This window comes from Mercenaria mercenaria, chromosome 5, assembly GCF_021730395.1.
Source record: "Mercenaria mercenaria strain notata chromosome 5, MADL_Memer_1, whole genome shotgun sequence".
Classification (NCBI taxonomy): domain Eukaryota; kingdom Metazoa; phylum Mollusca; class Bivalvia; order Venerida; family Veneridae; genus Mercenaria; species Mercenaria mercenaria.
In genome coordinates, this window is record NC_069365.1 from 82,779,071 (window position 1) to 82,804,844 (window position 25,774).

The following is a 25,774-nucleotide window of genomic DNA, read 5'->3' on the forward strand; positions in this document are numbered from 1 at the left end:
TACATGGTAAATCTATATGATGTATTTTTAAAACATAGTTTCTGAGACTTTTTTTCAAAAGTAATAAGAAATCATCAAGTAACAATATTTAAAATCTATTTTTCGACATTGAATGATAATTTACTTAACTGTGTTAGTATTGACGCTGGAACCTTTTGTAATAATCATTATTTTAATGATGATGATTGTATTTTCGAAGAGTTAGATATTATGAAGATCTTACATACTCTTAAGAAAATAAATCTTTTGTTGGTGATCAGTAACTAAATAGGTATTTTATTGAGACATCAAATATTTTAGCATCACGTCTGGTTGATATTTTTAACGGTATATTGAATTCAGGCTACTTTCCTGATAGTTAGATGGAAGGCATAATTGTACCATTACATAAGAAAAGCGATCCAGAATTAGCCAGTAACTATAGAGGTATAACATTAGTAAGTTGTTTTTTTTTTTCGAAAATATTTACAGGTATCCTTAACCAAAGATTTAATAACTGCTTTGAAAATAATACTATACTTAGTGATGCTCAGTTTGGATTTAGAAAGGGACGTTCGACTGTTGATGCCATTTTTGTATTAAATGCCCTCATCCAAAATGTTTTAAATAGTAAGGGTCGTCTTTCATGTGCTTTTATTGATTTTCAGAAAGCTTTTGATAGCATTTATCGTAATGGATTGTGGTTCAAGTTATATAAACTGAGAATTGCTGGTAAAATTCTGCGTATTATTCGAGTTAAGTCCTGTATAAGGGAGTGTAAGAGGTATTCAGATTTTTTTTAATGTTCATTGGGCTGAAAACAAGGGGAAGTAATTTTTTTCTCTCTTCTTTTAGAAGACATAGAGTTATCTTTGATTGATAGTATCGACAACGGCTTCAATTTAGATGAGTTTACTATTATTTTATTGTTGTTCACCGATGGCATGATCTTATTGGTAAGAATCCAGAGGATTTACAAAATCGTTTAATACTGTTTAAGCTACTGGTAACAAAGAATATGTTCCTAACGAGAGACAATGTTTAGATCGAGCGAATGTCTCTCGATTCAAATGAAGTCTCCAACATGATGAAGGTACTACTATTTTCATCATATACCTGTGAAAAGTTTGTCAAATTGCCTTGTCTACACCAGTTTTTGTTAAAAATGTATCCGAAATGACAGTTCTTTCTGAGGCTTGCCTAAGGAAGCTGGGTCGGAAAAGTTAAATCGGGATAAGTCTGACAACAACCCATCTATAGATAATGCTGTCTATTCAGGGCTGAATTTGTGGGCAAAACATATTCGAAATGTGTCATTTGTAGGGCTAAAGTAGAAGCAGGTCGCTGCATAAAAATTCCACCTGAAACTCGGCTTTACCGTTTAGTTCGTTTTCGCGTCCAGCCGTATTTGCATATGCCATCTGCATGGAAAGCGACTTGACACATCACTTTCATGGCATCAAACTGAATGTGAAACCGTCACTGATATGACCTGCCATGAAGCTACTGTTCTTGACCTATGCATCACAGGCATATCAATGCCAAGCGTTATTTCTGTTGGATAGACTATAGTCAGGATCAGATTAACTGCTGTGCACGTATTGCCTCTTTTTCTTGTGTTTAGGCCTAGTCCGCCGCAAAGAACAATCTTCAATTCAGTTTTCACAGAAGGAAGAACATGAAGTAATGAGTGCGTGTGACATTTAGTATGTGTCTAAAAGAAATAAATATAAATGCACAGAAGAAGATGAAGAAATAAAGAAATGAAAAATATAAAAAATACAAAAAAATAATAAAACAAAATGGAAAACAAATTACATCCTCATCGCTAGTGGCGTGCGCGTCGCGAGGAGGGTATGCAGAAGATCACCTGGTGTGCTGCTAGTGTTTTACAGCACACATTTGCCAATCTACTGCAACAAATATCCAGGATAAGCCAATGAAAATTTAACCCAACGAATGATAATGAATTCACAGTTTTTGCTTCTCTTACTACTATACACGTATAACATGCCTATATGTGCCCTTTCAAACATTTGTATAGTATTTGAGTTACAAACAGATGTAAAAATATGTGACTATCAAATTATTAAAAATGAATATAAAAAGTTTTGGTTACTTTACATTTGGGAACACCCTGTAGTTATATTTTTTTGTTTTGTTTAAAAGTACTGCTCCACCCCTTACATCAACACAATAGTCGCAGAAAATGTGTATAATTGATATCTACATATGCTGGCCAAATATGGTTTTGATGCACGGGGCGGGGGGGGGGGGGGGGGGGGGATGGGGCAATGTTGTTTAAAGCAAAATGGCTTTTATATGTATATAACAGGGTACGTAATTCTATTTAGAGCATAAATTACCATTTTATGAAACAAATATTGAAAAGTTTGACTTTAAGAAATAATCTTAAATATGTATTTTGATGGTATATGTAATTAAATATTTATTACTTAGTTGTTTATTTTTCACTCTTGGAGTAGGCAAATTCATACAGAAAGTGTCCGAAGTCCTTTATAAGTGCGGACATCCATTAATCTGAATAAAGTATCATGTAATGTATACTTATCTTGACTTCTAGTTTTCAAAAACACCAGCACTGCTACGTTTTTGTCGAACTGTTCTTTTTTGCAAGCGATCTGTCCTGTACGAACTTTAGATAAAGAATGTCCTTGTCAGCTTACTAAAAAACATGCCCATGAAAACCCCGGGATGAAAACTTGTCAAACTATTATTTGAACTGACATAAATAAAATGTATATATACATGCGGGTAAGCAGTGAGGCGTAACATTAGGCAGGGAAAACACCAACCAACATTAAAAGAATTTATTTCTCAACAGAACATGAATTTACTTATTTTTCGGTGCGTTCGGTGTGCACATATATGCATGTTACAATTTCTATTTATGTATTACAATAGCGATTCTGTAAAGGCGCTTGTTGCCTGTTCTACACTACGGGGAAATTAATTAATTTAACGAACATATGGTCTCATAATGAATTATACTTGCAAGCCTTTAGATATTCGCCTTGACGTACAAAAACAAAAGACGCCGAATTTACTTAGAAATGAATATCACAATACCGTTACGTTTGCTTATATATGTATTTGGTGTAAGTATGTCGAATTCGTTATATTAATATATTGAGCGCATATTTTCTTTCTATGTTAGAACTTCCGCTTTAACGACTTCAAATGGATATTAACTGACCAACGTTGTCAAAGTAAGAATTATCTTTTAAACATATGAGCCGTGCCATGAGAAAACCAACATAGTGGCTTTGCGACCAGCATGGATCCAGACCAGCCTGCGCATCTGCGCAGTCTGGTCAGGATCCATGCTGTTCGCTTTCAAAGCCTATTGGTATTAGAGATACTGTTAGCGAACAGCATGGATCCTGACCAGACTGCGCGGATGCGCAGGCTGGTCTGGATCCATGCTGGTCGCAAAGCCACTATGTTGGTTTTCCCATGGCGCGGCTCATATAACGTCAGTAATTTGGTTCTGTAATAGATAAAATGATTTTGTTTATTCATGTATATCCTATTCTACCAGCGATAATGAATAGCGAGGCCGTCTTAGAAACTTATGTCGAATAAAGGTGAGGTAGTCCCAATAAACAACATTAAAATTACGTGTTTTTGTTTGTTTGTTGTTGTTTGTTTGTTTGTTTGTTTGTTTTTTGTTGTTTTTTTTTTTGTTGTTTTTTTTAGACAGTGTTTAGATTTTATTTCCAATTAGTCGCGTGTATGTTTGTATTTTTCCAAGTATGCTGTGGAATAGCCGCCATTACATAAATTATTATTCTTGATATTCAGTTCGAAGGTTGTCATTTACGCAAAAAAAAATTGTTACACATAATCAAGTGTTTTATTCTTATAAGTAGGCCGACTGGTCGTTACAGATGCGCCATTTATTTCAGCTCGCCGTGACGAATGCCCGAGTGCTTTTGCTAAACCTCGGCCTAAGCGTCTGATGTAGACCGTGATGCTTTAGAACGATTTTCAGCAAGCTCATTACTTATCACAACTGACTGACACTTCATGCACATCTTTTTTTAGTTATAATTTATGTATAAATGAAAGAACATGTCAAAACTTTTGAGGCTATGTGTATTTTATGCGTGTTTTGTCAGGTCCCAGTAATTAACAATCTTCCAAGTTCTGTGAAACTCCCCGAAGATACGACGACGGATGTCTGAATCTTTTCTTTCAACGTTACCGACGCGGACGGAGATTCAGTCATGTGCGGCTTTGGTCCAGGAAACAGTCCTGTTTCCGGAACCAGACGGTTCAATATCCGATACATAATAGGAACAACAAGTTAGTGCGTCGGCTTTATTATATTTTCTTTTATACTGTTGATTGGTATCGTCTACCTAGACTCGCTACTAGACTGATAATAAAGAATTTGTCATAAAAATTCAGTTTTCTGTATTTTTTCTTTTATTTAATTTAATAGTGACAAGTGCCAGTCTATGTTAGAAGTCTTCTCGGAGAGCTGATTGTAATATCTATTGGACCTCGGATATAGACTGGTTCAATTTCAACAATGAACATTAAATTAAAAAAAAATCTATATATCATAGTCTAGCTGCTAGTCTAGGTCTGTCATATAATATATATATGAATAAATTATCCAGCTTTCGTTTACAGTACATACATCGTTTATGTTGTATCGGAGCATTAATATTTATAACTATACTGTAACAAGATTTCGTTATACTTCAGAATTTTATACCAGTTATTTGATATTTTTTCGATACATGTCAATGGTCAATCAGTATTTGCCTAACACTCATTAATCTTAGAAAATGTTATTTGGCGGGGTGTGGGGTGGGTGTTATCTTAAAACGTTTCGCTGTTGAAAAACATCTTTGTCATTCAAAACAAGAGGCCTAAATGGGCCTGAGTTGCTCTCCTGAAGAGGACATTGACCATCAGTTCTTGCTTCTAACAAGGTTTGGGGAAAATCCTTCAAGCAGTTCATTAAAACAGCCTTTTAAAGGTGTTTTCCCTAGTTTGCTGCAATGCCCCAAACATGCATAACTAACAGAACAAACTTCATAATACAAAGTTAATTTTAGCTTGAAAGGGACCAAACAGAACTATTACAATGATACTACAGACCAATTTGATGGAGATTTGTAAAGCCGTCCATGAGAAGAAATGATCTCTAGTAGCCCTTAAGAGGTCAGTGCCCCCATTTGAACAAAGTTGGGAGAGGACCTTACAATGATGTTACAAGCCAAGTCTGATAAAGATCGAATCGTAGTTCATCAAGTCATCTGAAGGCTTTTTCTATTCTAACCCTAGCGGCCGACTGCTCCGAATTGAACAAGATTGGGACAAGACTTATAATAATGATACAGACCAATCTTGATAAAGTCATGAGAATATATCTATTAAGGTATTTTTAATTTTAGCTCTAACAGCCCTTAAAGGAGCCGACTGTCCTCATTTGAACAAAATTGGAAAAAAAAAAGACAATGATGCTATAGACTTTGTAAGTCATAAGTTTGATGAAGATCCATCAAGCAGTCATGAGAAGGAGTTGGTCAAATGTTGTTTTTTTTCTTCTATTTTTAGCTCTGGCGGTCCTTATTTATATTTTAATCCGCATCATCAAACATTGATATATTCTTATTACCATTTTAACATACTTCAAATTGATATTTACATCACACAATCAAATTTTGAAATGTCTTGAGTTTGTAAATAAAGCTTTGGAAAATAGCTGGCTAAAAATAAGAACTATGCATGTTGTAGACAATGAAATATTATAAATATTTTTACACAATGGAATATAGTAAATATATTTTTGTTTATGTTATTTTACACCATTTTCTTTGAAAGACTGGGGTATATACACAATGGTCGATGCTCGCTTCGACTACCGTAGTCAGGCATATTACAACCTGGTCATAAAATGCGACACCAATGTTGGATCGGGCTCAGGAACGTTCACAGTGTATATAACAAGAAACCAAGCTTCTGTTATAATAAAACTTACCGAGTAAGAATTTATGTATATTTTCAGTTCTATTAAAAACCATTTCACAAAATTTGTCATATTTAGAATTGCTTAGTCTCATTACAAGCATTTAAATAGTACAATAAGCACGACAGAGCAGATTTGAAATAAGACGTTGTTTGATCAGAAAATAGACCTAATGTCAGATGTTTTGCTATGAATTGTAAATATAACTAAGTCAAGGTTTTAGTTTTTATTTATTGCAAAATATTCCAATGTCTAGCACTATATTTTCTGGTCTTAAATTCAGTAATTTGGAAATATTGATATTAAACATTCTAGAATTAAAATGAATGGAAGTGTTGTTTTAATGTTAATTTCGTTTCCTATGTCCTTTTAAATCTTTTAAGGCAGAGAAAGAATTATCAAAGTTGGCCCAGAAATGAGAAAGTTATAAAGATTTCAGAACATAAGGAAAATGGCAATTTTGTATATTTTGTATATTAATCTTACCTTCAGGCAAGCTCGAGTGGTATAATAACTTTTGCCGGACTGCCTTTTTGACGTTTTTTTTTTTTTCAAACGACGCAATCTTGATTTTGAAAAATACAACAGTTACTACAAAGGACACAGTAATTTACGATTGAACCATTCATTCCAAAGATTAATCACAATTTTTAGCTCGACTATTCGAAGAATAGTCTAGCTATTCTACTCACCCAGGCGTCGGCGTCGGCGTCGGCGTCGGCATCACACCTTGGTTAAGTTTTTGCATGCAAGTACATACAGCTATCATTTAAAGGCATATAGCTTTGAAACTTATTTATTCTTTTTCTAGGTCAATTACCAACCTCACTGGGTCAAGTTCCATAACTCTAACATGTATTTTGAGCAAATTATGCCCCCTTTTGGACTTAGAAAATTCTGGTTAAAGTTTTACATGCAAGTTACTATCTCCAAAACTAATGAAGATATTGAATTGAAACTTCACATGTGTCTTCGGGGTTATAAAACTAGTTGATAGCACCAAGTCCCATAACTCTGACATGTATTTTGGGCAAATTATGCCCCCTTTTGGACTTAGAAAATTCTGGTTAAAATTTTGCGTGCAAGTACATACAGCTATTACTAAAAGGCATATAGATTTGAAACTTATTTATTCTTTTTCTAGGTCAATTACCAACCTCACTGGGTGAAGTTCCATAACTCTTAACATGTATTTTGAGCAAATTATGCCCCCTTTTGGACTTAGAAAATTCTGGTTAAAGTTTTACATGCAAGTTACTATCCCCAAAACTAATGCAGATATTGAATTGAAACTTAACATGTTTCTTCGGGGTTATAAAACTAGTTGATAGCAACAAGTCCCATAACTCTGATATGTATTTTGGTCAAATTATGTCCCCTTTCGAACTTAAAACTCTTTTGATATTTAACATTTTGGGTAATAATTTTTTGCTTCTGTGACAATATTTCGAATAGTCGAGCTTGGCTGTCTTATGGACAGCTCTTGTTGTTTTCATTTTATGTTTGGAGGATCTTTGTTAACTTTCAATCAAATTGATTACTAGTAGATCTGTTGCATGAAGTTTGATAAATTAACAGCTCTTGTTAATTCTTAATGTTGCTTTTATAGTGTAGATACCATGTATATTACGTACAATTATACATGTACTAGTAAATCAAATTCAACAAATGAGCCGCGCCATGAGAAAACCAATATAGTGGGTTTACGACCAGAATGGATCCAGAACAGCCTGGGCATCCGCGCAGTCTGGTCAGGATCCATGCTGTTCGCGAACGGTTTCTGTAATCATGGCGATAGGCTTTGAAAGTGAACAGCATGGATCCTGACCAGACTGCGCGGATGCGCAGGCTAGTCTGGATCCATGCTGATCGCAAACCCACTATGTTGGTTTTCTCATGACACGGCTCAAATAAGAATACTATGACGAAATCGGCATTATACATCACTAAGGCCTTTAAGTTTAGACAGTCTGATATTAAACCAGATGTTGCTTAGATGTTGGCAATGGGCGATAGATCTAAATATTTGTCACCAGAAATTCATCTAAACTTCATTATTTCCAAGAATCATGTAGTAGATGTATAGATACATTTCACGAACATTGTAAGTTTTGCGAAGAAATATTTATTGCAAGGACGGTTGTAAATGTACAAACATGCAACATATGGCAGACAATTATTGTCTTTTCTTAAAATATCAACCCCGTTTAGATTCATAACAGTTCCTAACAATTTAATTTGTTCTATTCTGAAGGAAGATAATGCTGGTTTTAAAAGTCACCAGAAGCCATCATTTCTTATCCCCCTTCCTACGCCCTCCCCATTAATTGATAACTTCAAAACTGATCACGCTATGCCCATGCCGATATTTGATTATCCCTATTGTTTTTTTACAGTCTGTTGTATCCAGTTCTTTCTTCTTCAATCCTTACTTTCAGCACTTTTCAATAAAACATAGTCTCCTTATAATCGCGTCTCGTTAATTTAGATTTATTTCCGTCCGAGATCACCCTGGCCTAATTGATGCCAATTTACACAAGGCGCACAAGGGTGTCTTTACATTCAGAACCAATTGATGTTTAGGCTACATCAAGTGAGGTTTGTGTGTTTTAAGTGAGAGAAAAAATGAAATAAAAATGCCAATGTGTCATTAAATAACGAGGCATTGCAAACACAAGCTTGTTTGATGTTTTTGCCTTCTTCTTCCATGTTTTTTTCTGGGTTTTCTTTTTGAAGTTTAAGGCTCTTTTTCCGTTGATTTCGCACACAAATCCAGTCATCTTAATTTTGAGTTGAACCCTAGTTTATTGCGCTTCGGGCGCAAAGTTGACGTAACGTCATTTTGCGTAACGTTCTATTGGGAAAATATTTAGATTCTTACCAGTTATTGCCGAAAGTGTATACCAAATACCGATATCTCGAGTATACATTTGAATTCAGTGCAAATTTGTTATAATGTATTTTCCAATTAACAATTTTGGCAGACAGACAGACAGACATTCAATTTTTATTTTGACCTTTGAAAGACAGACGCACAGGCCTTGAAATTTTGCAGATAAAAGGGCAGGATGCTATTTTTTTTTTTTTATTTCAAAATACTAACTGACGACTAATTAAATTTTGAGTTAGTATCTTAATGTCTAATAAAAATAGTTAAATATTTAAGGTAGAGTTATAGATGCTGTTCTCTTTACTTCCTCCCATTGCAGTCTATTATTGTGTTTAAAAATGGGATGGACAGAGAAACGGATAGGACAGAGTAACTCCAATAAAGTACCCTTCCAAGTAAAACTCGTTTGGTAGTGGTGTAATGGATAAACTAGATTTGAAATCTTGGAACAAGGAAAGAGCTGTGTATATCTTAAAATAAATCATATCTGGTTTAATTTGCACCCGTTTGTCCATAGCTATACTGGTTAGCTTAATAAGTATTGTTATTCAGAATAAATTTCATCTACTCTCCAGTGTGATATCTGATTCAATTATCTGCATAAAATATGTTTAAGGTAGTGGACCCCTAAATTTAAGGCAATCGGCAATTTCCGTGTCATGACGTATTCTCCGTTTGCGATCTCGGCATCCTTCGGCTGTAATAGAAAATTCTCTTTCATAACAACCGGAGAATGACGAAATCATATGCGGAATCGCACGGATATTGCCGATTGTCAATCTGAGCCCACTTCCTTAAACTGAAGTACGCAGTTATATTCTAATAAAAGTTTTAACGATGTAAATGAAACACGAACAAAGAAAAGTAGTCAATATAAAATGTCCATATGGTCATTTATGTCGAAACTATTAAACGAAAGACAGAATAAAAGTTTCTGTTGTCAGAAAAAGAAATGTATGTCTCTTTTATATTCGCTGCTGAACGACCACTTTACTGTTAGCTCCACTGGTTGGCAGATGATGCCCAAAAGTCGAATCCCTCTGGCTCTGGTTTGGGTTCTGAAAAAGATGATTATGAAAAAAAATGATCCCAGTAGATAACAGGGTAGACAATTATCATTTAAATAATGCCTATTTTTGATTATCATCATAATATTTGTATATGCATGCTTCATCACATTTGTGTTCACGTAAGTTTGATCATTCTAGATAATAAACCATTATTGTTTGAATGCTAATGTTCTCCCAATCTCGATACTGGTGACCTTTCAGATACTGCCGTGACGCAAATAAGGTTCGAACCAGCAGTCGGGTTGATCAGCCGGCACCCCGCTTACGTCCCATTCATCCCAACCTCATCCCCATCCATCCCGCTCCCCGAAACATACTCACTCGCTGCTTTACACCATTTTCGAATAAAATACATATCAGTACTCTAAACTCACAATTTAGTAATAATCAAAAATGAATGTTTATATTTTTGGCAGTTTTTACATTTACAGATAAATCTGTCCTGAATATCATCCGTTAACAGTGACTAAATACCATCCGTTAACTGTATTTAAAAACCATCCGTTAACTGTGACTAAATACCATACGTTTAACTGTGATTAAATACCATCTGTGAACTGTGACTAAATACCATATGATAACTGTGACTAAATACCATACTTTAACTGTGACTAAATACCATCTGTGAACTGTGACTAAATACCATATGATAACTGTGACTAAATACCATCCGTTAACTGTGACTAAAATACCATCCGTTAAATGTGACTAAATACCATACGTTAACTGTGGTTGAATACCATCCGTTAAATGTGACTAAATACCATCCGTTAACTGTGACTAAATACCATCCGTTAAATGTGACTAAATACCATACGTTAACTGTGACTAAATACCATCCGTTAAATGTGACTAAATACCATACGCTAACGGTGGCTGAATACCATCCGTTAACTGTGACTAAATACCATACGTTGACTGTGACTGAATACCATTCGTTAACTGTGACTAAACACCATCCGTTAAATGTGACTAAATACCATACGTTAACTGTGGCTGAATACCATCCGTTAACTGTGGCTGAATACCATCCGTTAACTGTGACTAAATACCATCCGTTAACTGTGACTAAATACCATACGTTAAATGTGACTAAATACCATCTGTGAACTGTGACTAAATACTATATGTTAACTGTGACTAAATACCATCCGTTAACTGTGACTAAATACCATCCGTTAACTGTGACTGAATACCATCGGTGAACTGTGACTAAATACTATATGTTAACTGTGACTAAATACCATCCGTTTACTGTGACTAAATACCATACGTTAACTGTGACTGAATACCATCCGTTCACTTTGACTAAATACAATCCGTTAACTGTGACTACCTGTCTCATAAGACCACTACTTTTACTTTTTTAACCCTGTGACTAACATCTGTTTGCAAATTTAACTTGCTGACAACACAAAATGGTCTCTACAGACAGGTATGGCTTTACGTATTTCTAAATCATGTTTTTCCGCTCTAGCAGCATTAAACCACAGAAAGAATACTGTGCTAAACAAAGATAACATTGCACGTATAAATAGCTTGAAAAACATAATACTTACTATCGACTATTTCTGAAATAAAAAATAAAAATAAAGAAAAATAAGAAGAATAATGTTCCTAAAACACATAAATTAACCTAATCAATAGAATATACAAAAGCATTTGCTATACTCAGTATTTGATATATCCAGTGTTTGATGATGCGGATGCGTAGGCTGGTCTGGATCCATGCTGGTCGCAAACGTACTATATTGGTTTACTCATGGCGCGGCTCAATTATTCTCCATCTTTTGCGATTTTGGCATTTTCCGGCTTTTAACGAAACTTACGTCCGAAGAATGCCGAATAGCCTTTACTACGTGAATACGTAATTACACGGAAATTGTCGAGTGTCACTACGTGTCCATCTCAGAATAATAAATTGTCTTAACTGTGTTGAGAGTCGGGTTACAATTTTTATTTTAACCTAGCTGACAGGTTCAATAGCAACAGTTGAAGACTTTCAGTTAAAGGGCTACAAGTTTGGTCCAAGGGACTGAAAAATATTTTGAGAAATGTTATGAATAAACACATGTCACGAAACGCTTTAGAAATAAAAAAAGAGCGTTTACCTGGTGGTGGTTGAGGTGGTGGTTCTTCTATTGTTACAACTTCGGTTTCCTTTGGCTCTTCAAACTTGACCTGAGGTTTGGTTGTCACCCGCAACCATTTACAGCTAAAACGTAAACAGACTTCTTTTTAACTTTAACTGGTGTCTATTTAAAATGTGTCCTCTATAGTTATTGCAAACCTTTAACTTTTACTTAAAATCCAGTCTTAGAATACTTGTAAATATCAGACGGGCAGTCGTCAAAATTCAAACGCCAATAGGAATACGTGCGTTTGTTTGTAGTTTTTAGTGCTGATTTTGTTCAAATTTCAGAACACTGAAGAGATTATTTTACTATCAAAATCGTTATATTTTGGAAGGAAACACCGGAATCAAGCCAATATCTTTTTGCTTGATCTCCCATTAAAAGATGTTTTTGTGCAACATAAATTCAGCCAAAATACCATTTGAAGTTGAATTTTCTTTGTCTTGGCTTTGGATCATCGGTTCCACAATAAGAACAGCACATCCACACAAGGACGATTATAGTAATAGCGATAACAATACAGCAGGCAGTGAACCACACTATGTTTCGTCCATCATCAAAAAATGTCTTAAACCTGCAATAGATGAAAAGCAGACACATACGAAGATTAGCACATGTCAGTTTTTTTATGAAATATGTTTATTTCTAATATGTTTGTTTGGTTCTGTCAAAATACGCTCTTACGCTAAAATGAGGGCATATTAACGTGCGATGAAGTCATTTTTTGTTGCGACAAAGAAAGAACGCTTCGATATTTTATCTACTGTTTTATATTAAGCAAATATTAGAATCTAAATATTGTATAGCAAAATCGTATTTTCATGACTTAAATTAATTCAATCAAAATCAGTTATAAGTAGCAAGAATAATGCCCTCGTGAAAGTATTCCGCAGACGTATAACCTATTTTCGTGTATTATCAACGTTAAATCACGGTTTTACCATACCATATTTCTTACACGATATATGACGTTTAGATCGATATACAAATAAGAGTATTGTCTAAAGAGATCAAAAATGTTTTATACATCTAACGGAACACCAGTTATGATGTAGTCAATGAATATGTCCTATTATCTTATTTGAATAGGGCAGAAGGGACGTTAGAATAGAAAGTTTTTAATCACATGGCCACCTAGAATACACTGTGTCATTTATTACAGGTATTAATGGCAGACATTAGGACGGAACCAACACCATTTCGTTGATAATATACATTGAACATTACAGACCTGTCTGTGGTTGTTGTTGTTGTAGTTGTTGTGGTTACCACCGTAACTACCGTAGCATTTACACGCGTTTCTGTTCCTCCTCCGTCAGTCGCCACCACGCTAAATGTTACCGTCACACCTCCGCCGAGTGGGGCCACAGAAGTTTGTATATATACTTTGCCCGTTTGATCAATTCCGAAATAACTTGCTCCTAGAGTTGACTGATCTAGGCTGTAAAGACATGGGGTTTTTTTCCATATTAAACTCTAGCATTCATGAACACTGAAACGTAATAACTCAAATGACATTATATCATTGGCAGGACTTTTATACGAGTTGCAAATGGCATATACAACTTCTACGACTTCTAAACAAAATTCTAAATCTCGAAACCGTTTTTTTTTTCTTTTTTTTTTTTCGAGTATATGTTTTAAGTAACTAAGGTACGTCATATGACTAATAGAAAACAATAGCCAACGAATAAAATTTAAAGTTGAATCCACTTACAATTTAATATTTAAATGTCTGAAATTTGAAAGAATCATTTTCAAGCAGCTAGGATATTCTTGTTTAGTTGGAGCACCTGGCGATGTTTTTCGACATTAAATGATAGCAGAAATAAATCAAAGCCCTTAAAGAACTGATAGTCAGTGCTTACTGAGTGATATTTCAACCGATTCACTTGAAGAATCGACATTTCATTGTGCATAGACGGGTCATGATTTGAACACTGTTGGTAGAGGTCCACTAGACAATGCTACATGCCAAATGTCGAAACTGTGCATTGTGGTCTTTAAAGGATTTCCCTATACAACTCTATGTAAAGCTAAGTTTGCCCCAGGAAAGGGCCAGTTTTAACCCTACCCTAACCCTAGAGCGGAGTGATTCCGGATATTTCGAATGTTAATATAAAGTTCATAATTATTCTAGAATCCGTTGCGGCTTGTTTGTTGTTTCTTTTATTATTATTATTATTATTATTATTATTATTATTATTATTATTATTATAATTATTATTCTTGTTTAAAACAGTACTCCTCAGACGCTCAAACACTCAGATTCTCAAACACTCACACAATACCAAAATTGTAAGAATAAATATGAGACTATTTTTTACACGACATCCAGAATATTTGCATGATGAGATCACATAGAAATAGAAGGAAAACTCTTAACGAGGTTGAAACTTGGTAGCTGATTTAGAGTTATAGCCAGTTGCTAAAGCATTGGCTAAAAAGAATCTTACAGCAAATTCAGATCAAAAATGTGAAAAATTTGATTGATGTAAATCCCATTTTTACCACTCAAATTCTTCAACTTGATATGACCAAAACCGTGAAGTTTAGGATCGTATTCTTCACAAAGATATGAAGAATAAATAACAGATGTAAGCCACGAGAGCAACGTGAAAACAAAATCCTGTGTATGTTAACCTATAGCTTATATCTCCATACGTTCCGATATCAGCATCAGTTGCCGTCACCGTCCCGACGGTTGTACCGATGGAAGCACCTTCGGATATAAACCAGCTATAGACTGCTGGAAAAAATACTGGGGAATTGTCGTTTATATTATCTGGAAAAAAGAATGCAACTTTTCAATTTAACAAGGCCATCTAAACATACTACTACATTAATCATTCAATGACAAACTATTAATTTTCCAAAAGGAAATATTCAGCATTAAAAAAAAACAAAGAAAAAAACTACCATATCTTTTTTTCGGCAGAATAAGAATTTATATAAAAATGACGTCTTTTTTAAGCTTAAAGGTCCAATACTAAGGAAAGTGAACATTTTAATTTCTTTTAAAAAGCACAGAAACTATTTCATTTTATTGGAAAATGAAAGTTGGTATGTAGAAATTCGAAATAAATCGCAGTATATGTACAATTATTTTTCTATGAAGTATGAAGAAAGTTAAAAAGACCTGGGGGGTCATTCTGTCGATTCATTGAAATTTCAACATAATACACATACATTACTTTGAGTTCCAAAGACCTTCTGTAAATTTTGACTTGCCAATCTTCATTATTTAGTGTCTTGCAGAAGTCTATGCACTGGCTATGAAAAAAATTGTCAACTCACTTTCCCTTAGTAATGGACCTTTAAGACAGCCGTCATGACCCGCAATGGTATCCGGCAATTTCCGAGATGTTCCGTATTCTCGTCTGATATTTTGTCATTCTTCGGCCGTAAATGTAGCCTGTATTAGCAATGGTTTCGGAATTACATACGGACAAAAAACGTATTTGAACGGAGATTATCGAATGTCATTACCGGCTCATTACGTTATAGATGAATTTCAGTTGTTTGACACTTTGCGTAACGCTACAGGAACTTTTACTGGTATTTAAATCAATTTATGTACCGTATACATTTGAAATACCTAAACAAACATACTAATCGTTATAGACAGCGTCACCGCATCGGTTAGTCCACCGCTGTCCGTTACCGTGACGGTACAACTCACGGACGTCGGACGAACGCCGTCATCAACGTCATAATTGCTTCCAAAGCTAAGAATTCCTGACGTGGTGTCGATTGAGAAATATCCAGTTGAAGTACCACAATCTATACTAAATGTTTTTGTATCGCTATTGTCTTCTTCAATAATGTCATATCCGGAGGACTGGAGAGGAGTTCCGGCCTGAAATAAACAAAACGCGAGTAAGCAAAGACTTTATGCTTATTTTTTATTTTGTGTCTTTTCCAAGAAAACTAGCTAATTATGTGCTTAGAGCTGGTGATATTCTGCACAGTTGTTCCGAAATATTTATCGTTTGAAAAAAAAATATATCCGATTATCTTGTTTCTTTTGAATAAGTTTTCAGAAAGCTTGAATTTAATCCATTTGCAAATGCCTCATTGGCCTAGTGATTAATGTCGCTGACTTCCGACCACTCTCTTCTAACCGATGTGGCTTTTCTATATGCGAACAATTCTTCAGGTATTGAAGCCATCCATGGTGGTTTACGGAAGGTCGGTGGTTCTACTCCTCCATGACGAAATAATAATGCCCGTAGCGTCACATGGGGTTTTCCTCCATTGTGAAAAAGACGGGAAATTCGTCATATTTCCTATAATTGTCGTGTGACGTAAACCCAACAAAACCAAAAACGACCCATTTGCTTTTTGTTGAGACAGTAAGCACACGATAGGCAACTTAGTAAATTATATTTACATTTATTGTGTGGGCTTAGAACGTAAGTAACTTTTCAAATACAGACAATAAAATAACTAACCGCTCCTTCGTCCGCTGAAATACTGTATCCGTTCTGCGAAAACATAGGTGCCTCATTGACGTCAGTGACGTCAAAACCTATCGTTGCCGTGTCAGACGCCTGGCCATCGCTGCACGTGACGGTGCACGAAAATGATGTTGTTCCAGCAGCAAAAAGGAACTCATAATTGAGTAATGAACTTGAAGTGCTTATAGCACCCGCTAAGGAGAAAACAAAGCAAGCTCATTAAAACAGGTGATCTGTTTACATTACGTTCCGATAAGGATAAAAGTGTAAATATAATGAAATAAGTTAAACAACTGATATAAGCATTTAATTAATAAAATTTGAGCCGTGCCATGAGAAAACCAACATAGTGGGTTTGCGACCACCATGAATCCAGACCAGCCTGCGCATCCGCGCAGTCTGGTCAGGATCCATGCTGTTCGCTAATGGTTTCTGTAATGGCAATAGGCTTTAAAAGCGAACAGCATGGATCCTGACCAGACTGCGCAGATGCGCAGGCTGGTCTGGATCCATGCTGGTCGCAAACCCACTATATTGGTTTTCTCATGGCACGTCTCAAATACTTTATTCGCATTTTCCGGAACAGGGTATTTTCTATAGTAAAGATGATGCTATGCATCATTTTAAAACATTCTGAGGGTGGTATAAAAATGAACTTTTTTTTATTTTTTAAATGTCTTGATTGCATTATAGCTCATGTACATTTTAAAAAAAAATCTGTTTTCGAAATTTTACAATCGTTTTTATATGAAACCTTTGCTTTTGTACTTAATCATATATCCAAGTTCTCATCAACAAAAAAAAGTCGCTGAAATTAACACTTAAATACCTAGTACAATCACGTTGGCATTATTTTTACACATTGAAAAAAATGGTCATATTACTGACATTTGATATGTCAAAGATTCAAACAGATCTACTCTCACCCAATAAGACCTTTAAAAATGTGTATAACTTATTCAATTAAATCGCTATAATAGACAAAGAAACTATGCCAAAGATTTGCTGTATCCGACAGTTCTTAGTATTCTTAATGTATATTTGGAAGTTATGGTGATAAATTTCCAACACAAGCTAACTGGACCGCCCTATCTGATGTTCCTACAATGTCAGTAAATAAATGATAATATTTTTCTTAATAATTAAATCACTCATATCAAATATTAAATAAATACATTTTATCGAACTGCTTAACTGCCAAGTTGTCCTAGCTTTGATTTAGTAAGTAATCTTTGCTTCAGATATATTAATAAAATAATAGTTATATCGCGGTACATGCTTTTATTATATACCTCTATAAATGCTGTCAAAAATACATTTGTGTTTCACAGGTAATTATGAATAGGCAGAAAAATTTCCTTATTGTACCTTTTGTATTGTACGTTGCCGGACTACTTTCATTTACTATGCATGACCTGACACAGTTCTACAAAGAGTGACACAAAAACTTCACTTATTTCTATTCCTACATCGACAAACATTTAAGATTTGTTCGATAACAAAACAACAAACAAAAAAGGTGCAGGTATATAGTAAAAGGGTCATTACAACAGTAGCTAGATCTGGGAATTTGTATTCCGCTCTCGTGGATTTTGCACGGACGGACCTAACACGGCGAAAGATCGAACTACTGTTATTAATATAATAATAACCCTATAGTATTATCAAAAAATGGTATTATATGTTACGTACATGATGCATCAATTTCAAAGTATGTTAGACCTGATGAAGGAGTGCACGCCATGGAGAACCCAAGGGTGTCCGTAGCATCAGGGTCTGTGCACGCGGTCGTCTCTAACGTGTCACCCAGAGCGTTATTCTCAGGAACTGTTAACGTAACGCCCAAATTTTGTATTGTCGGCTGACTGTTTATACCTAATATAAATATATTATAACATGATAGAGACCAGCAGTTGAGTGATAGGAAAGGGTAAAACGTTAAAATTTGGCGAAATATTTTTACAAATTTAGTTAAAGGAAACAGAATTAATCTAAAACTTCTTTTTTTTTCAGTTTTTACGGATTATTTTATTTTTCTTTTAGTATAATAAAAATAAGATAAAAAACAGATTGATGTTTCTTTTATATAATATGCATTACAACTAAGAGTTCACCTTTTGCAATAATCTTTTTGTGAAATTGGAAATTACATCACAAAGCTTTATGTAGATTACAAGGCGTGTAACGCACACATTTTTCTTCATAAACCACAATGGAACTAAATTCCAACATAACTCTTGTCGAAAATAAAAGAAATCGCTGATAGTAGTTAAGACAAAGAAGTTTATTTTATAGCTCTTTGGATAAAATGAAAATATATTTTTGCTTATTATCTCGTGTTAACGAACTGACTTTCGTTGGCGCGAGATACATAAGATAGTTTGTAAATCGTTCACACTGAAAAGCGTGTCTGGTACACAACAAATATACTTTCAAATGCCACCTTCAGGTCTTTATTGACCTATTATGTTAGTTTTATGTTAAAGATAAACCTTTACTCTGGAGAAATGAAGTACAATTTACCTACCAGAAAATGTAACCGTTAACACTTTAGATATTCCGTTACTCCCGCTACTGTCACTGACGCTGACTGTGACGTCATATCCGGGGACTGTTGTGCCCGAAATGTCGGCATTTAGCTGTATGTCCCCAGCTGAAATTTTTAAAGCAATTTTATTACTATTCTTGTACGCAGAGAACATTCAAAATCAAAAGTTCTAGAGAATCTAAAAGCTAACTTTTTTAATAAACTGGCAAATATAAGATATTAAAACTATGCGTCCTTATAATCACTTTTAAATATATAGGATCGTTTATTGTTGTTGTTATTCATTTGTTGTTGTTGTTGTTGTTGTTGTTGTTGTTGTTGTTGATGTTCTTGTTTCTAACGTTAAGATTTTTTTTCATACTCTGTCAGCTTGAAGAGCAATAGTTGTTAAGACAAAAAAGTTGTGATACTTCATAAAACATATGATATCCCACTTGATGTTATAGGGATTTCAAGGGGAAAAATGTCACTAACGAATCTCTTTCAGTTTTACATGTTTTTACATGTTGATGTATTTACCCCATCCACTTTATTTTCAATGGAAACGCATTAAAATCTAAAAAAAAAAAAAAAGAATCCTGTCATAAAGATCTTAAAGAATATTTTGCAGCTTTAATGACACAAAAAAAAAAATATGCTTCAAAATGGAAAGAACGTATTTAAATATGCAAAAAGAATCCTGCCGGTAAGATTTTTAAAATATTTTGCAGCTCTAGATAAAGACACAAAAGTATGCTTCAAAATGGAAAGAATGTATTTAAATCTACAAAAAGAATCCTGCCGTTAAGATTTAAAACATATTTTGCAGCTTTTATGACACAAATATGCTTCAAAAAGTTTGGGTCACCGTGCATCTAACTTAAGAGATTTATTTAGAAAAAAAAACTTAAAAACTAATGGATTTTGATATTTTTGGTTCTTTTTGTTTTAATTTATATCACCTAGGTAATATAAAGTGCTATGTTGAAAACTTTTATTTCAATTGTAGCTTATCATTATATATCAGTAAGAAAAATATGAGAACCAAACCTTATCTACTTTCATTGATATTTAAAATTACCAACCCCTACTCCATTGTAGATCTTACATCAAATTTCGGCAAATGCCAGTCAAAACTAAGAGTGAAAGAAAATCCGCAATAAGTTTGTTTGAAATCTGTTTGATTAAATGGTATATAACTAGCCATATTCTAATAATTTAGCACAATGATTTATTTTTGGTAAAAAGTGTTTGAGAAAGAAATATTCGAAGAAACATTTTTCAAATGGCAAATGCTAAAAATAAAACGATTCACATCCATAACCCGTTCTTCTTTTCACAATAAAAGTAAGAAAAAAAAACTTTTCTTCTTTCCATATTTAACAAGAATGTTCTAGATTCTAGAATATTGTTAATAAACTTACAGTTAAATATGTCGAAAGGACACGTTGGCGTAACGGGACTGCACGTGATTGACAACGTTATCTGGTCGTTGTCGGCGTCAGTTGCGTCTACAGTAAAGACATTGTCACCTACGCCGAATGTATCTATTGACAATGTTCTGCTGTCTGCAAAGAAGGAGTTACAAATCTACTCAATAACTTTTTCTTAAATTAGACAGCATGTTTGATCTTAAGAATTTAAGCTTTACTAACACATTTTATAGCACTTGTGAAACAATGCTAGCTCAAGCACAGATGACTCGAGACCCAAAGTTGACTCGAGAAAAGTTTAGCCTTTAGCCTGCTGGTGGCAAGTGATTCTACCTTTGCGACCAGTGCAGTCTGATCATGGTCTGCACTGTTTGCTATTCAGTCAGTAAATTTTCAGTAACTTGTGACACCCTTCGAATAATAAATGGTATTGCCCAAATTCAATGATGGACCAGTCCGTTATAGAAATTTAGCAGGGAAAGGGTTACATTGCTCAAACCCCTGGATACCTCAAAAAACATTTTGCTTATCCCTCGCTACCCGATATGATCGGCTTTTACTGTACTATATTCTTCAACACTCTTTATTGTATGAAAACCCGTAAAGTAATAAGGAAAATATAATGCCTGAATTGGGACGTTGTCTCCGTGTGTACGGTATCCAAAATGTCACATTGGTTGGCCACCCTGTTTTAGACAGCATGATTTTTAATTAAATCCGATGGATAATAGCTTTCTATAATAACGATAAGTTAGTATTTGTCAACGTTTGCATGAACTATTCTGTACGTAAGTAATTTTGATAAAATGAATATATATATATAATTAAGTTCAATGAAAAAAAAGGCTAATACGGAAAAAGACCCCCACACTTTTATAAATGGCCATTTTATATATTTATACACAATACGCCTCAGCTTATTTTTTCCGATATGAAAATCAGATGTTCCTTTGTACTTTTCAAATCAATAAATTGCCCGAGGATATCCAAAATATTTCTTTCCCTATGAAATGCACGGTGGCACAGACTGACAGAGGAAGGAGACTATAGATGTTTTTATACTAAAAAGTGCGCACGTAATAACTAATAACTAGTATAAAAACATAAATGAACATGCAACTTTTTACGTGAACACGTATTAGTATAAAAAAAAAAACATCTGCACACGTATAGCTCATTACGTGCGCAGGGTAGAATGCACTTTAGCGGTCCCCGGAAGTTTACAATGGGGATGTGGGGTTAAGCGGGGGTGTGGGGGCTACAGCCCCCAAACATATTCATCTCTGAATAAAGTTACCCCTTTCAACTTTTTAATATTTAAGACATTATTATACTACTATTATTATAGGGACCGCTAAAGTGCAAGTGTTCCCGTGCGCACGTATTATTTAAAAAAAACATCTACGCACGTTTTGGTATAAAAGCATCTTCGCACGTATAAAGTAATACGTGCGCACGTAATTGCTATTAGTTGAATTTACGTGCGCAAGTATTACTGTTTATCTCGCCTCCTACAAGTTTCTTGCATTTCTATTGGTCGATAGACGTCACAAGGAGACAGGATATATTCCATATCCTGCTAGTACATTTCAGATATGAATTTTGATTTTAAAAAATAGTTGCCGCTTTGTTAATTTACAAAATATTAGATTATAGCATGTAAGTAAAGGGTAGTCGCAAATAAAATCATTACACGCTTGTGGTGACAGGATAGGATATACGCTGTCTCGAAAATCCATATCAGGCTCGAGCTTCGCTCTCGCCTGATATCGATTTCCTCGACAGCGTATATCCCGTATCCTGTCACCAACAAGCAGTGTAACTTAAAATACGTTACGGTAGTAAAATGTTTTTATACGAGTACATGTGTACGTTCTAATATGTGCGCTGTTGTTTTTGTACTAGTGCGCACGTATTAATATAAAAACAGCTATGTCACCTCTGTGCCACCGTAGAAATGGACATTGTTTTACTATATACATGTAGTTACAATAACAAATTAAAGGAAACTTTATAAAAGGTCCATGCCTCCAGATTCACAAAAATCAATCAATGTCTGTAAAAGTTAAAAATTACAAACCAGTTTCCTTTACTATTTTCTGTACATTTTAGTACATGGTAGAGTTCAATTTCTTCTATGTAATGAATGCAGTCAATAGCTTTGCACTGTTATATAGCAGGAGTTGTTTTATAAATAAATATGGACAAAAATACATTTGTAACTGAGCCCTGTCGTGGTACGTTTTACTTAAAATTACTAACAATATAAATATATAAAATCTAAATGACGAAAAACATGACTCAAATCTGAATGCATTTCATATTAAAAAGTGTCAACTTTGTTAACATAGATGCTTGTCATAAAAGGTTGTCACATACATATAATTTTGGTAAAGTGGAGCAATGAATTACATAATGAAAAACTAACGGTGCAGTGTAGAAATTTAATATCTCACCTGGCAAGTTATTTATCACTGGGTCCTGAAACATATGTATACAAATGTTTAATGCAACTTAAAATTATTGACAATGTTTTTACCCACTTACAAATAAATAAAAAAAACTCCAGTTTCTGAATCCTCATCACACTAAAATTGTGTTTTTTATGACAATATACTGATAACAGAATGATAAAAATTACTACATCTTTCAATACAAACACTACCGTGGCATAGAGGGGACATAGAAAATATTTTATTTATCACGTGCGCATGTGGTAGCTAACAAGTGCGAACGAGTTAATTAACACGTGCGCACGTGATAAATATCACGTTCGCAAGTGGTACAATAGCTAACACGTGCGCATGTGATAAATAAAATACACGTGATAGCTACCACGTGCGCACGTGATAAATAACATATTTCCTACATCCCCTCTACGCCACCGTATGTTTGACAAACGCAACTATATAATTAAAAAGTTAACATTTACAAGTATTTCTTTACTTGGTACACGTTTCGTAATAAGATGTTTATTACTTATCCTTAAAACGAAAAAAAAAAAGAAATAGTTGAAAAAATACATACCACGGTTTCTGAGAATCTCCAGAGAAATAATTCAATATAAATTAATGTGATATATTTCAACAAATGTTCCATCTCTGCTACAAAAATACGGTGTAATAGTTCAACAAAAGCTGCATTTCAATTACAGAAATTATTGAGAAAATATCTCGGATAAAACTCTTATATGATAATTTCAGTAAACAAAGTACAGTAAAATATACATGTAGTGGAAAACACTGTAACTGTTAATACAATTTTATTACGTAGTTATCGCCTCCAAGCGTAAAACAGAAAAATCCATCTTGCGCTGTTAAGTATGATGTAAAACACTAATTTTCCGTTCATCAAAGAAACTGTTAATATGATTCTGCTATGCATAAACGTTTAACAGAAAACTCCAAATTTCCGCTGAATTTATCGGAAAACACGAAAATTCAGTTCATTAAAAGAATCATAATACACCAACGTACAGAGTGACATTTTAGAAAACACTCATTTTCCATAAAATGTATTCAGAAAAAAATAGCCCTTCCCTTATCAGAAAACAGCAAGAAAAAAAAAAGTCTTAAATAAAAATGTTTAGACACCCAAATTAACAACAATGGGCAAGATGAAAAAGTCTTCAGGTGTGTTTGCTTTAAAAGATCTTTGTGGGTCTTGATTTTAAACTGATCAAACAAGGCTGTTGTTCATAACGCACAATTGAAAATGATATCAGTGTGTTTCTTTGTCAAAAGATATATAGTTATCTTTGTTCATTTCTAAATCGATATAATCTGGGCTACTTTATCCTTTATATTTTCATCTTTACATACATTTTATTTTATTTATATAGCGAAAAGAGCAAATTGGTACGTCTCGGGGTATTGTGAATAAATGAAATAGAATCCAGATCGAAATGACGTAAAAAATCTATATTAAGATAAAATATCAATTTGTTTGTTGGTAGTATTTGATTTTTTTTTGTATAAACTGTAATAGACGCAGAAGTCAACTAGGTTTAAATAACCTAATGTGCAATAAAAATAGAGTCTTATTAAAACGAATATTAGGGTGCTACCCTGTACTGTTGTTTATTATACCACAATAAAAAAAAAATAATCTGGACTACTTTTTTTCTTTTATCATTTTTTTCTGCATCTTTGCCTACATTTAAGTTTTTTTTTTAAATTAAAAAAAGTATATAAAAGTATTCACATTCACTGGTATCGTTTAAACGATTTAAGCATTACTAATATAAACCAGTAAAAAATGGAAGAATACAGTATTTTTTTTTTCGCATTTTGAAAAGGTTTTATCCTTCTAGTTAAAAAGCTGAAGAGGGTTTTGTCCGCCGATGCCAAAATAAGCGATGGGGTTTTGTCTGCAGGGGTTTTGTTCTACACTCAGGTTGTTTGTTCTACCAGGTGCTTGAAAACATACCCGGATGTGATACATAAGAACCTCTTCCACACTCAAAAGCTGGAAAGTTCTCATATGTCCTAGAATTGTGTCGGTGCGACTTGAAACACAATCAAGTCAATTTAAAACGCACCCCTCGCCCAATATTCTCAATGACATATACTGTGCACATTTTGTATACATTCACAAGTTCTTGCAAAATGTTTGGTTTTTGGCAAGGGAATATTACTTTATAAAATAATATTATATGAGCCGCGCCATGAGAAAACCAATATAGTGGGTTTGCGACCAGCATGGATCCAGACCAGCCTGCGCATCCGCGCAGTCTGGTCGGGATCCGTGCTGTTCGCTAACGGTTTCTCTAATTGCAATGGGCTTTGAAAGCGAACAGCATGGATCCTGACCAGACTGCGCGGATGCGCAAAGCCACTGTGTTGGTTTTCTCATGGCGTGGCTCAGATGATAACTGATTTGGCCAAAAAATCTTACTCATCCGTTTTAGTAAAATAAGTAAAAAAAATCGGAATCTAAAAACTAACTATACTTACCATATATTATGGTAATTTGCAGACAAATTCATATATTGGCCCAGGATGTATTGCGAAAATACCTCTCGGAATCTTTGACGCTTGAAAATACCTGAGCTATTTGTAAAACATATATGAGCCGCATCCGTGCTGGTCGCAAATGCACTATGTTGGTTTTCTCATGGTGCGGCTCATATATGCCTCTACACAAATATGACCTATCGGACGCAACTGTAATTTTGTATGACTTGACCATATGACCTGAAGCATTTCATCCTGTACGACAGACAACCAAAGACCCAAGTTTCCCCCAGCGATTGATCGGAAACATTTTTTTTA

At 34.4% G+C, this 25,774-nt stretch overlaps 1 protein-coding gene across 1 annotated transcript; it reads right to left on the reverse strand.

Moving 5' to 3' along the window:
• Positions 1–8,739: 8,739 nt before the first annotated feature.
• LOC123558579 (protocadherin Fat 3-like) lies at positions 8,740–24,983 on the reverse strand. The gene is made up of 13 exons (XM_053544724.1): positions 24,930–24,983; positions 22,958–22,982; positions 20,493–20,636; positions 19,069–19,194; positions 18,234–18,416; positions 16,536–16,735; positions 15,694–15,940; positions 14,725–14,866; positions 13,313–13,522; positions 12,500–12,655; positions 12,058–12,161; positions 11,506–11,517; positions 8,740–9,934 (listed from the first exon to the last, which is right to left on the reverse strand). Exons 1-13 carry the CDS (start codon positions 24,981–24,983, stop codon positions 9,873–9,875), a joined length of 1,665 nt encoding a protein of 554 aa, XP_053400699.1. The 3' UTR covers positions 8,740–9,872.
• Between the last annotated feature and the right edge of the window lie 791 nt (positions 24,984–25,774).

Coding starts and splice junctions, on each gene's coding strand:
- LOC123558579 (XM_053544724.1), bottom strand. CDS start 24,983: ATGAGAACTTTCCAGCTTTTGAGTGTGGAAGAGGTTCTTATGTATCAC. Junction 22,983..24,929: donor TTCTTATGTATCACATCCGG/GTATGTTTTCAA, acceptor CATATGTTTCAG/GACCCAGTGATAAATAACTT. Junction 13,523..14,724: donor TATGGAGATATAAGCTATAG/GTTAACATACAC, acceptor ATGTCTTTACAG/CCTAGATCAGTCAACTCTAG.